General features: G+C 33.9%; 1 protein-coding gene across 1 annotated transcript; it reads left to right on the top strand.

Moving 5' to 3' along the window:
- Positions 1-4,366: 4,366 nt before the first annotated feature.
- On the top strand, positions 4,367-11,554 carry LOTGIDRAFT_154465 (hypothetical protein; the record flags this gene model as incomplete). Its single annotated transcript, XM_009062138.1, has 4 exons — positions 4,367-4,435; positions 9,539-9,701; positions 10,902-11,077; positions 11,354-11,554. The coding sequence occupies 4 exons, from the start codon at positions 4,367-4,369 to the stop codon at positions 11,552-11,554; spliced, it is 609 nt and encodes a 202-aa protein (XP_009060386.1).
- Positions 11,555-13,549: the final 1,995 nt, after the last annotated feature.

Below are 13,549 nucleotides of genomic sequence, written 5' to 3'. Positions count from 1 at the left end.
GTAGATATTACTAAATTTAATATGAATGGATTTCTGCTAAAGGTAGATTTTTTCCAATAAACGGGCCTTTCATCTTCATGTAAACGTAACGCCGATGAGCTAGTATTTATTTGCTGTCTCAGCATTTGCATGAAAATACATAGTTACTTCCCTTGACTTGTCAAGTCGCATTTCATAAGAAATGGATCGGAGCAACTCGAATTAAACAGGAGCAATAATGTCTGGCCCTATCCACGAGTTTCGATGCATGTTGCTCGACCCCACCAGATCTTACGATTTCTCAACAACCGAATCATTCAAGTGTTCCACATTTAACTACCTGGTTTGCAATATCAAAATCTGCTGGAAGCGGGTGTTATATTGTCATTTAAGAATCATCCATGTCAAGTCTGGCCACAAAGGTGCCTAACAGCCATTTAAATCATGCTTGATGATGTGGGTATGGTGTTGGTCTCCCTTTAACATTGACAGTGATTTCGAATCCATTGTATGGATGCGTGTGTCCTTGGAAACAGTTTTGAAAATAAAGCGCTTAAGGCCTGCATTTTTGCAATGTGAAGGAGTATTCATTCAATATTATAGCATTTTTACTACGAAAAAAACAAGTTTTCCTGGGGCGCCAGGATGTAAAATGATTGAAGAGGGAGGGGAGGGAGAAACCCATCCAGCCCCTTTTCTGATGACCACCACCACCTTTCCACCCACCCTTGCTAGAAATGTCACTGCTACCACCCCACGCCCTGGAGCTGCCACTGCGCCATACGATTCTTCTTTTTTTCAAAGCAATCTTGTCGACGAATATAGACAAAATATAATCATTCATTTCTTCAAGTTACTAGAGTTATAAAAAAATTATGTATCTGATTAATTCTAATAATGGACGTTGTGTCCACCCCCAAGCTTTTATCATCTTGGTTACTGAAACTGTCATGTAAAGTTTGTGACAGTGGGTGTATACTGTGAACTTTTTTTCTGAGCTAAAAATTTGGCCTACGCTGGCACGATCAACATTGACAGAAATAGGAGCAATGTGATCTTCTGAGGGTGTCAAATTATATCTTCAAAAATATTTTTCAAATTTTTTCTACGGACCCGGTTCTTCTTTGATATTTGAGCTAAAAATAAGGGTACCATAGCAGTTTGGCAATTTAACACCCCTTTCGTAAAGTCTAAATATTGTTTATTTATGATCTTTGTTCCATTTTCCAGTGAAAAGGTATCGTCTCTTCTATCCTGTTAGTGGTATACTAGTCATTGACCCTTAACTAACAGTCCTAAAATAGATGGAATTTTATGTAATTTATTTACTTAATTCATAATTTCACATAATAACTCAGAAAAACACGACTATTGTTTTGTTTTAGCAACAGAACAGGTTAATTAATGAAATAATGACACTTAAAATTTGACATCCGTTCATTTTTTAATCGTGTACATTATCAACAAATAAAACTGACAAGCCCTATGTTTTCAGTTAAAATAAAACTGCAATCATTTTATATGTGCAGAAGTCAAGGCAACTAGTTTAAGTTAAAATCTGCATGAGATACAAAGAACATTGATTATGATGTATTTTCGAAGATAATCTGCTTGACTTTATTTTGTGGGCAACGTTATGGATTGAACGAATGAAATTGTGACTGACTCTAGTAGATTGTGACTGACTTTTGCAACTTGTTGAAAAATTGCAATTTCGACTAAAGTTGAAAAAATATGGCTGATTTTTTCAACTGCTATGCAAATAAATCAATGTGATATTCAGTTATTAACTATATAATTTTGTGCATATTACATACTCGAATGTATTGCTCAATAAAGGAACAATGGCACTAATAGTCTAATACTATACATATTCCATGCATAATAAAAGCTTGGTTGTTGATTCAGTAACGGACACAACGGAAGGCCCTTCTCTTTAGTGCCCTTAAATTTAACTTTCGAGAAAGCTATGCTAAAAAAAAGTTGTGTTTTATTATACAATTACTTGCATTAGGGTTTTCAACTAGCTAAAAAAAACTCGACGACGCCTAAAAATACGAATAAAATACCATTGGCGATTTCCTCTATAATTGTGACAGCTTTGGGGCCTGGATTAGGCTTATAATGTGTCCCATGGACATAGGGGTATATTTGTCATGGTCATAATATATTGAAGAGATTCAAAAAAAGAGATGTTCTGGTCATTCTTGGTCGTTAACCATCTTAACTAAAGGCTTCTATATGATTTCTTCAGTATGTATATCTACTCAAGATAGATTGTGTTTGTCCAATAGTATTAGAACAAAATTTTCCATTGATCCAGACATAAAAAGAAACAGAAACTATAATGGTATCGATAAAAAAAAACGAAACTTAATGGTATAAATTATTAAAAAAAACTATAGCGGTATCAGTTATTAAATTAGGAACATAATTCTTATGTCAGACTCCACCCTGTTGGGCATTACACGAGACTATAATATGGAATTTCTGCTATATCGTGATGTGACGAACTTTTCATTAACTGTCATTTCAGTCGATATTCTGTCGTTAAAACTTTCAAACTACTATAATCATGTATTATATAAATCAGATGAACAATAGGCGTGCGATTGCTGAATGGATAAGAAAGACTGACGGGGGCGAGTTAAGAAATTGAAGAAGCCTTTCCCTACAGGTATATGGTATTATGTTTTCTTGTCTCCACCGTCTCATCTTCAGTCTATATAGCCTCAACTTGTTACATTCAAAGTTTAATTTCAACAGATGATTTACAATCGTAATGACGATAGTTCAGATATTTATCTTTTTTGATTATTATACTTCTAAGGTAAGTCTATATGAATTTTCGACTTTGAAAAAATCAGCTGAAACATTATTGTACAGCAGTTTTTGCCTCTTTGGGTAGTAATTGCCTACCTGTGCTTTGACTCTGGAATAATGTAGTTATTGTTTGTCTATTCCTGCATGGCCGTACGTCAAGACAAATGCCACATGTCGAATTTGGTAAAATAAATAAAAAAAAGATTTTAAATATAAATACTACATATTGTTTATATCATGTCTATCATGTACCGTTTGAGTTCTACAGAAAGCGTTGCGGTGAAAGGCCTCGACTTTAAACACACAGGAGAAAGGCCTTAGTTACGCTCTTGTTCTGCTGTGTTTTCTAAAAGGAATTGTTATAAACATTCAGGTAATTTAATGCCCATATTATATGTTTGATAATGATTATTTAATTACATTAAATTTATCCCGGAAGGTCGACTAGTGTTTGTAGTATTTCGAATTGTTGACAATACAGGATGTTTTCGTTAGAGCTCAATTTTAGGCGATACAAGTAACGCTTTTTTAGAAAACCATCCTATATAAGGTTCTGAAGCGACAAAAGAAAATAATATTCTCAAAAACAAATTGTATTCACTTTGGCTTATTCAATTTCTGTGCTAATGTAAGTTCTGGAAAATGTTAGGGGTGTGGGGCTGAAATAAATTTACATCAGCTTTACATAACAGCGAGTTTTATATACTATGATTGTCATAGGTTGTATGTTCAATCTTTATCCATCAGTATTTAAGTTGGTATAAAAGGGACAGATGCGCCATTGAATATTATCTAAATAGTGTTATTATTAGCAATAACAAGTTTGTGCACTGCCATTTTGGCACATTTGTCTTTCCGTACTGAACAGTTTTAGCTTCTCCTTTATAATAAGAATTTAATAGAGGACCTTAAGGAATCCTCTCAAATCTTACTTACAGTTCGGGTTGGTTTTCTGTCCGGATAACAGAAAAGATAGCGGTTATTAAAACCCACTTCGATGGAAATCAAAAGAAATTCACAGGGTTTCAGTTCCGTGAATTCAATACAATTGTTTCATTTCAAGATTAGTGTACGTCGAGTGTTCTAAAAATGGTAGTCTTTTATAGAAAAGCAAGGGATATAAATGTAGGCCTAACTAATGAGACCATTGTAGACTCTATCTTTCATGCGAAATGTATTGAGTCTTCAAGAACTATATATATTGGAACCGACTAGATTTTTGACAAAAAGGAATGCAAAGGTCAATATTGTTTGATTTCTATTTCATAAAAAGTACAGCATGGATCAATAATCAATGAAAGTGCTAATCCATTTTAAAAACTCTGAGGGTAAAACGTGTGAAATTTGATTCTTTTCATCGAAGGAACATATAAAATTGTGATCGACCTTCTTAAAAAAAAGAAAATGGTTCATGTGAACAGTAGTATAACTTTCTATAATAGACAGCTTTTAATTAATAAACTGAGAGTTTTCATTTTAACGATAAGTTTGGATGATCTTCACAATATCAAGCTATTCAAACTATATACTTGACCTTGACTGCAATAGCCACCTTTCTTGTATCATGGATGTAGAAGATGAAACGATTTGGTTGGATTGTACGCCGGGAATACAGTCAATCAGAAGACAGAAGGTCTGTGAGCACAAAGCATTTCTGCCAGGGCTCTATTTGGCAGTATTCGCTAGCGTACAATCCAATCAAATCACTGTATTTCGTGATACGAGAATAGTGGCTATTGCAGTCAGAATCGCTGGTCCTCAACTTGCCTGATCTAGTCGGCCGTGGGGATACATCGTGCGCCACAGTGGAGATGTAATGCGATGATAAATAACTGTTTCAATTCCCTCTTCTATTTAAAATAAAATGTCATTTGACATAGCATTTGCTGTAAATATTGTTATTTTCATGAGTAAGATTTTTGACATTTGTCATTTTGCCCAGAAGATCTGGTTATAATATAGTCACCCCAATTAGTGTATCAATCGAATAGACTATTAGTACTAAATAACACCACTGGCATTTCTTGTCCAGTAAGCAATATTATATCTATTTGGCATCTTTAATTCATATTAAGGTTGGAAAAAGATCTAGACATCCTTCATATAAAATCTATAAAAAGTTATTGATTTAAAAGTTTTTATTCTTAAGCCTTAATGGTAAATTTGTTCTATGATCGACAACACAAAATTATTGACAAATGTAATAAAGTGTCGCCTAACAAGGAGAAATTTTATAGTAATAATCACTCGTGTGATCTACCATGTATTGTCAGCTCTCTCGTCTATGTGAGCGCCATTCTTCTTTGATTTCGGTTAATTAGTAAAATTTGGATTCTAGAGGTTTAACGACTGTTTTCATACATAATCATGCTTCATGTTTCTATTGTATTTTTCAATTCTCACCTGGATAGATAATGAGAATTGAAGAATGGTGCTTTTTGTTTATGTTATCCATGAATTTGAGTAAGTTCTACTTAAATGTAAGTTAAAACCAGAGGCAATGCCTAGGGACGATACACACTGACCTTTCATATAAGTGAATGATATAATTAAATGTATTGATCAAATTAAAACGCATATTATTATAAGAATTCTAGTTAAGTGAAAGTGTCAAGGCTATCTGTTATCTGTCCAACGTCAATTTATAACAAATTCAAGCATCGTCTCTTTAAAGGGACAGATACGCAATTTGTTTTTGACCAATCATACTCAAGTCTCAGAAACGAGCTAATTTGTAGCTAATCCAATCAGTAATAGTGTTCACAGCTTACATTATTTGAGCCTTTAAATCCATGTGTCTCGAATTATCCGAGTTTGAAAGTTAAAATGACGAGTCGTCTTTTCCTCAGATACTGTCGTATATTAGAAAAGACATGTATAGAAATAAAAAGAGAAATTCATAGTTTGAGATCTTTTTTGAAGGTATTATGCGATTTTCGTACATTTCTAGTACTTCTGAAGAATATTTACATATATTCAAGAATCAAATCAACCCTCCAAAATTGCGCAACTGTCCCTTAGTAAGTCTGAGAACATCAAATTGTCGACGACTTTTTCCTCAAACATAACTACTTTCAGAGTTGTTTTTGATATTTTTTTTTTATTTATTTCCTGTATTCAAAGAAATGTATAGATGGTATAGATAGATATAGATATAAACTGAACAATAATGTGCACAATATAAGTTAATTACTATAATTAATAAGGACACGTGGTTTTAACGATGGTAACATTCTGTTAGCTTTGTGCTAAATATAATCTGCTCAGAAAGCAGTGTCAGGTTGACTTTCTTAAATTTCAATTTTAAGAACTATTTTGTGGAGTACCTAAGGCAGTATTCAAAGGAAATTGATACCCTTGTTCTCAATGGAAATGAAAAACACTTAACAAAGATCAATTTCACTTCCGCATGTAGCCTACTGCCAATTAGTCACCATCTCTTTCAGGCTACCATTAAAAGGGATATAGCATGCAGTTTTTTCTTGAACATCTGACTGACTGTAGGCTAACCAATTCGTTGCTTGACGTAATAATGAAAAACCTTAGAATATGACACAATTTAATATTACGACGATCTCCAAATCCTTTTTAAAGAAATTCATGAAATTTTCCAAAGTAAGGCACAATGTTCTTCGGCATTACATCCTAAAGGGCCGATATTGCGACCATTAATATTTTAATTTTTCGCCGATTTAATTACTGACCAAGCAGGCTCATTGAAATCAGTTGAAGCGCGAAATTACTGAACGGACACATTTTATCTCTTCGTTAATTCTGCCGGAATTGACATAAGTCAAGATTGATTTTAATATGCAGCGGACTGGATTGGACATGGGCAAGATTCGGACCGACGGAATGAAGATTACATTTTTGTCCATTTCATATATCTTTTGATGATGTCTTTACATGTTGAGCATTTATGGTCAATCCAATTATCTAGGTCGATTTGATCGAGAATCCTCCTTGCAGAAGAAAAAAAGCTTTAGGCTGTCATCAGGTATTAAGCAATGTAGTAAGGTCACCACAAATTATGTCAAATATGTAACCAAATATGTGTTATTTCATAGCCAAATATTTTAATGTGTGCTCAAGACAATACATATCAGAATGAAAGGAAAGACATATTATGATCAATAATTATAGTGTTTTCCGTGTTTTGATCTCACATAAAACATCAAATGTCAAAAGACGTGTAATATGTAATCCTGACAATCTACAATCACATGTGTAGGCTACTATTTATCTGTGTATAGTACATAAATATCCAATTCAGTTAACATATCCTCTGGATTTGTTTTAGATGAAGCATTCTTTCTGGAAATGGTACAGGTAAAGTTATCAGTTATATTTTTGAGGCCTTTAAGTTTCTGTACAATCCGATTTTACATGTTACATATTATTTGAAACCATTAAATGCCTTGACTGAGAGTTAAAAAATTTATGCAATCAATTTACTGTTAGTATAAGGATACAATACTAACAAAAGAATTCAGGTTTTTTTTCGATAATAAGGTACATTTCCTGATTACGTTATGTTTGTCTGATTTGGCAGGGAGATATTTCAGCAAGTAAACGGTATTTCTATGGATACTAATTGTGCAGATTTATTTCTTAACTCGAATGAGGAAGAATTTATTCAAGGCCTCCAACACAAGAGCAGTATACAACTAGCTCGTTCCTTTAATCCCACTTTCCGATACATAGATGACGTTTTGTCACTGAACAACTCCGCTTTTGGAGACTGTAGATAAACTCTACCCAGGAAAGTTGGAAATTAAGGACTCCACTGATTCTAAGATTAAGCGCCCTAATTGGATTTGCGTGTTCAAATTGTCAACAACCACGATCTTTGTAAAACGTGACGACTTCGATTTATGGATTGCACAGTTCACAACTATGCTATGCTGAGCATTTCCTAGCTAGAGGTTGAATATTAACTTTGAAATTGCTAAATTGATAAATACCAAATATCTGTTTCTGGCATTTTGGTTGATTTGTTTGGTCAAGCATGAATTGTTCTGGTTGTACCTCATGATTTTTACCTTAGTGGTAGTGGCGGGTGTCGCGCTCGAAGCAGACCATGCTTACACTTTTAAAAACACCTGGTGGTACTACTCAACATCTACTCTCGATTGAGCCATACTTTGGACGAAATTTTGATTGACGGAATTGTCTTGCTTGTATGGATTTTTATTCCAACCGAAACGTATCCGATCGTATTGCTCGTCGTAGGCTAAGTCAGAGTCCACAAACTGTCGATATGAGGCAGACCTGATATGAGTCCAATGAAACAGAGGAGGTATCTAGCTTCTTAAAACCTGATTCAACATTGCTGTTTCTTCTTAATTCATATGCTCATGATGTTTGTGAAAAGTAATACGTAATAGGTGTTTGACTATCCACTTCCTGATAAAGTAAAGGAGTGGTAAACCCGGTGATTAATCGATTCTTCATTGTCTTCTAAATATGAATAGTTGTCAGGCAAGGTAACAAACAACCACGGATAAACTTTGAACTAGTATCTTTAAACGTCCCTTGTCAAGGACAATAACTCTAAAACTGTTTATTGATGCCTTTTCATGTTCGAACTAGTCCCAAATCCCATCTCTTCAAATATCAAATTCATACAATAAGAACGTATACTTCAGCTTGTATCTTGCTGCATTGTGCCAAGGGTATTAGGCCTAATTCAAAAATCGTTCAAAGAAACACCCTAGATTTCACACTCCTCTGAGATCTCATCTATTCAAATAGGCCTATACGTACTTTATTTCATACAAATAGGATAAAAACTATTGGCGAATTTTGACGCATTTTGACTAACTCAAAACGTTAATCGAAACAACAATTTAGAACTCATCTGAGAGCTGCAAATCCAAATATGAACACTAAATTTCAATCAAATAAAAAAAACCCCTCTAACTTCTATTCTATCGAGCTTGCAAGAAAATGCAGACGGGGAGGCGAAGGTGTGTACTGCGTCTGTCCTTCATTCTTTTAGAAATCCATATGACTGATCATTGATTTGAAATACCCGTAGGCGTACGATCATTTGCCAACGAATTTTCAATTTTTGAAAAATCTTGAATAATACAGAAGGGAAATATTAATTATAAATACAGAAAAAGGTGTTGTTTGTAACACATTTTAAATACAATAACCACTTTGTTATGTTGACAATTCAATAGTTGGCTTTACGATGTGCTGATGGACGGACGGAAGGTATATTTCTTCGCTAAAATTTAAGGTAACTCTCATGGTTTTTAACTTTCTTTTTCAGAATATGTATATGTGTTATCTTCCTTATACAAATGCTGTATTTTTATATTAATTATTATTTATATTGTATTTATAACTTATTACTCTATAGAAATATAACTTGCTGTAAAAAATATAATTTATTACTATAAAAAAAATATAACTTATTACTGTAAAGAATTATAACTTGTTACTTATAGACCTAAAATTCATTGCTGTTCAGAAATATAACTTATTGCTGAACAAAAACATAGTTTGTTACTGACAGAAGTAAACTTACAGATGTATAATGAACAACTGTAAAGAAATTTAATTTATTTCTTTGTGGAAATATAATTCATGGTTGTACAGAATACAACTTATTGCTTTCTAGAAGTTTATATTGTTTATTTTATTTAGGTAATAATAGCAATGGTAGCCTATATTGTTTAAATTAAGTAACGTCATACTCAAATATTTAATTTATTGACTTTTTCAGATGAAGACATATTACCAGTTAGTAGCTTTAGCCATCTTTTTATCTCTCGGTACAATAACCGAGCAAGCAGAGCCAGAGCGATTGTGTGGTCGCAACTTAGCCAATGCCTTAGATTTGGTATGTTATGATAGAGGTTTTCATTGGGAAGTTAGCAAACGATCAGGTTAGTAAATCAACATTTTTATGTCTGTAGACGTAGTAAATGAACTACATTTGATATAATGTATGATCTCAGAGCGTTGGCGATAACGAATACCTTAACCTTGGATTAAAAATAAGATTCACGCCATTATAAACGCAATAGCTTGATTATTCTTAACTTCCTGATTGGATAAAACCACACTCTTATCTTTTCCGAGCGGGAACCCATGGTTTTGTGTAAAAATAAATTTTATACCTATAATCTTTTGAAAGGTCAAACGACATGCATTCCAGGATCATCTTGTTTTACGTAACATATTGAAAAGGTTGACTCTAGATTAACTAAAAAGGATTGATTTTCCTGTTACCGGCATATCAAACTTCATCGTGGCAGAGGATGAAGGATGTAACTAATTGATTTACCAGATCGTAGGAGTCTGATATATAATAACTGTTCCTTGTCAAAGTTACTTATAGATATGAATATATTACAATAATTGACATTAAACTAATTAGCTTAGCTATAATAAACTTTTTGGCCCATATTATAATCATCTGATATCTTGACTTAAAATGATTAAGATCTTCCGGCCCTTGTCAAGGCTAAATCTAAAAAATAACTATCCTTTAGCGTTGATGTCAAGGCGTATTTAATAGTCACCTGTTACAAATTTACATCGATATCTGTCTGTTGCATTATTTTGACTTCGTTTTAAAATGCCATTGCGCTTTGTTCAACATGATTACCAAAATATTCAATATAGATAGTACCATTTTCACAATTTTAAGCTATTATGAACTTCGTCTTGTACCTTGACTGCATTATCCACCTTTATCAATGACTTGATTGAATTATACGACAGCAAAAAAGCCAACCAGAGCATGTTTACAGACTTACTGTCTAAGATAATTAGAACAAAATCTCAATTGATGCTGAAATCAGTCTCTATCAGCTATTTTGCCCCCATACCAATGCGACCGCCCCCTTGGCACGTTGTGCTGGTTACCGGTCTGCGTTAACAGCTCCTTGATGACTGTTATATTTTCAAACTATAAAATTAGAAAATTAATTATCCAAACTGTTTTGACAAACACATGTAACCAAGCGAGACAAAAATGGCAAGGCGTTTATATTCTTTATAGGCCTACCACAATTAACACAGTTTCAAATACAATTGACTTGTGAATTCATCTTTAAATATAAACTCATTTGGTTTTACAGATATAAACCATCCAGCTAAAAGAAGGAACAGAAGAATGATAGATGTTTTTATTGATAAAAGAAATTACCACGGTAGAAGAGGCGTTGTAGAAGAATGTTGTTATATAGGCTGTACATATGAAACTTTAGAAAGTTATTGTGCTGAACCAGGCGATGAAGCTCTAGTACGACCAGGGGTAAGATCTTTCATCTGTAGTCACTAGCTATCTCTACCAGAGGCTTGTATGATCTTCGTCTCTTCAAAACGTCCAAAAACTATCACATCTTTCTAATCTGCTTCACTGTGCTGTGAAGGGGTAACAAGGTTATAAATATTCATGACCTCATGTGACTGTTCAGCCAATCAGCACTCTTTGAGAAGTTATTTTCCTAGATGGAAACTTATATAGGTAAAGAATATTCCATAAAATTTATGAATGTACTTTAATTTTTGTAATTGTATTTTATTTTAGAATCGTTTTCGATTATTGATGGGAAGAACGACAACCCGTCCCACTGTTCCAGCTGCTACCCCTAGACCACCAGTTGTAACTACACCGGGAGTCCATTTCCCGTCTGCTGTCTTTAATTCTCATCCAAGACCAGGAAGCCGAAAACATCGTTATTTCTATGTACAGTTAGGTACACGACCAACGAGAAGTCCGTTAATATAGACTTTTAAAGAACAAAAAAAAACTTTATATAGAATGTTTTAGAATCTGGATTTAGAATCACCACCAAATATGGTCATATTATGTAACGAATGCCAAAAATGTGTTCCAATGAATTTCCAAAATATATTTGAAACTTGTGCTTTGTAACGGATGTTAATAGTTATACAAACTAAATGATTGTTCGTCAATATTGAGAGAAGCGGGAGTGCATATTTAAAAGTGGCGCGAAATAGAACCTTCAAATTTAAAATCAAAACTGGCTTGAAATAGAACGATTCGCTGGCGACACCTAGCACAATACTGATTTTTAGTGTAGCTTCAATTCAATAAAATCTATGGACATGTTAACGATTCTTCAATTTGTGGATGAACCTTCGTTCAGCAGGCTGTCGAGATGTTAAGTTATTTCCCAGAGCTGTTGTTTATATTTCTATATATGTGTAACCGAATAATTTGAAATTTGCTTTTAAGGATATTCGAGTTTATTATTTGACTAATATCTCATTCAATTTTCGGTATCTGGCCAGGCCCGTAGCCAGACTCGATTGTGCGGAGGGACAAGTAATATATCCGAAGGGGCAACGATGTATGATGTTTAGTTGCAGTAATGGATTGGTCGGTTGTCAGAATTTTTTCCGATGGATACCCCCCCCCCCCCCCCCCCCCTCCTTACTCCTCCCTGTAGCTACGGACCTGTCTTGCATACACAAGGACTTAGATCTATATTATATACTATGGTTAAAATGTACACCTGGATATCTTATTTCTCGTTTTCTCAACGGCTTCACAGATCTGAAGTAGTGATTGAAATAACCAACAGGAAACACGAAATGAAAGATCAAGACGTGCATATTAGCCAAATCAAAGACCTGTCAAATGTCAATTGGTTAGAAAAGATTTTGGGAAAAAGAGTATTCGTTGGAGAATCTACTTAAGGTTAAGGTTATGAAACTATAGCCTAATTGTTAGTTCAGGTTTTGCTCTTGTATAAGTATTGACAGGCCATGTCTTAAAGAATGTTAGGATTGAAAGTTAAATTTAGATACCATCAATTAAGATAAAGAACCGAGAATTAATTTAAAATAAAATGTTATTTAAGACTCTCAAGGGAGTACATTTATTATGTAAATATAAGATACCAGTGCCATTCTTTTCTATTCTATCTGAGCGCATTACGTCTGCATAAAGAAAATACTAAGAAATTTGAAAGGATTCTAAAAGAGAAAACAATGTTGCCATGGTGCACCAAGTAAACAGCTAACAGGCGGATAAATTTTGAAAAGAAATTTTCCAATATAATAAAGTAATAGCCGTACACACTGTTTGTGATATATAAAAATGTTATTGTTTTTTGTCATTGTTAATTGTTTGCTGAAAAGCTTTTCTGTTATTATGAGATATTTTTGTAAATAAAACTCATTTCCATATAAGCTAGTGTTTTATCAGTCTCTATAGCAAAAATGGTAGCCTCAAAGGTTTCGTAGGAATTTTGTTGTTGGTCGTTTATCCAGCCCCAAAGCCAAAAGACAGAGACACAATTCCAGATGACCCGGTGTTTAGAAATGATGATTTACATAATTCACGAGATTAAAACCCTGATATAAAAACAATCTACGGTCTTGAAGAGAAATGGATGATATAACGGATGTTTGTAAATATAGCGGTACAAAAACAGGACAGACTGACCCAATGTCGAGGTTGAGAATCAAAATGCGGCATCTCCGCAACTCCCTCATACAGCGTCTAATATGGCTTGATATGGTGCATTCTGACACGTATTATAGCACAAAAACGTATCAAAATCATATTTTTAAATTGTTAAAAATCCATATTTCTACGGGGGATGCCCTGCCTGGCGGCCACTGTATGAAATTGAATGTCACCTTGAAATTTGATTTTAACAGCAGATGGTAGGCTGTTAGGCCAATATTTTGGGTAATTCGATTAAAAATTCTCGAATGGAAGTGCGTTTATATTCAATGTAAATACTGCTCG

Source organism: Lottia gigantea (assembly GCF_000327385.1).
Source record: "Lottia gigantea unplaced genomic scaffold LOTGIsca_5, whole genome shotgun sequence".
Taxonomy (NCBI): Eukaryota; Metazoa; Mollusca; class Gastropoda; family Lottiidae; genus Lottia; species Lottia gigantea.
Note: the sequence above shows the minus strand (reverse complement) of the source record. Positions and strands in the feature narration are given on the sequence as shown.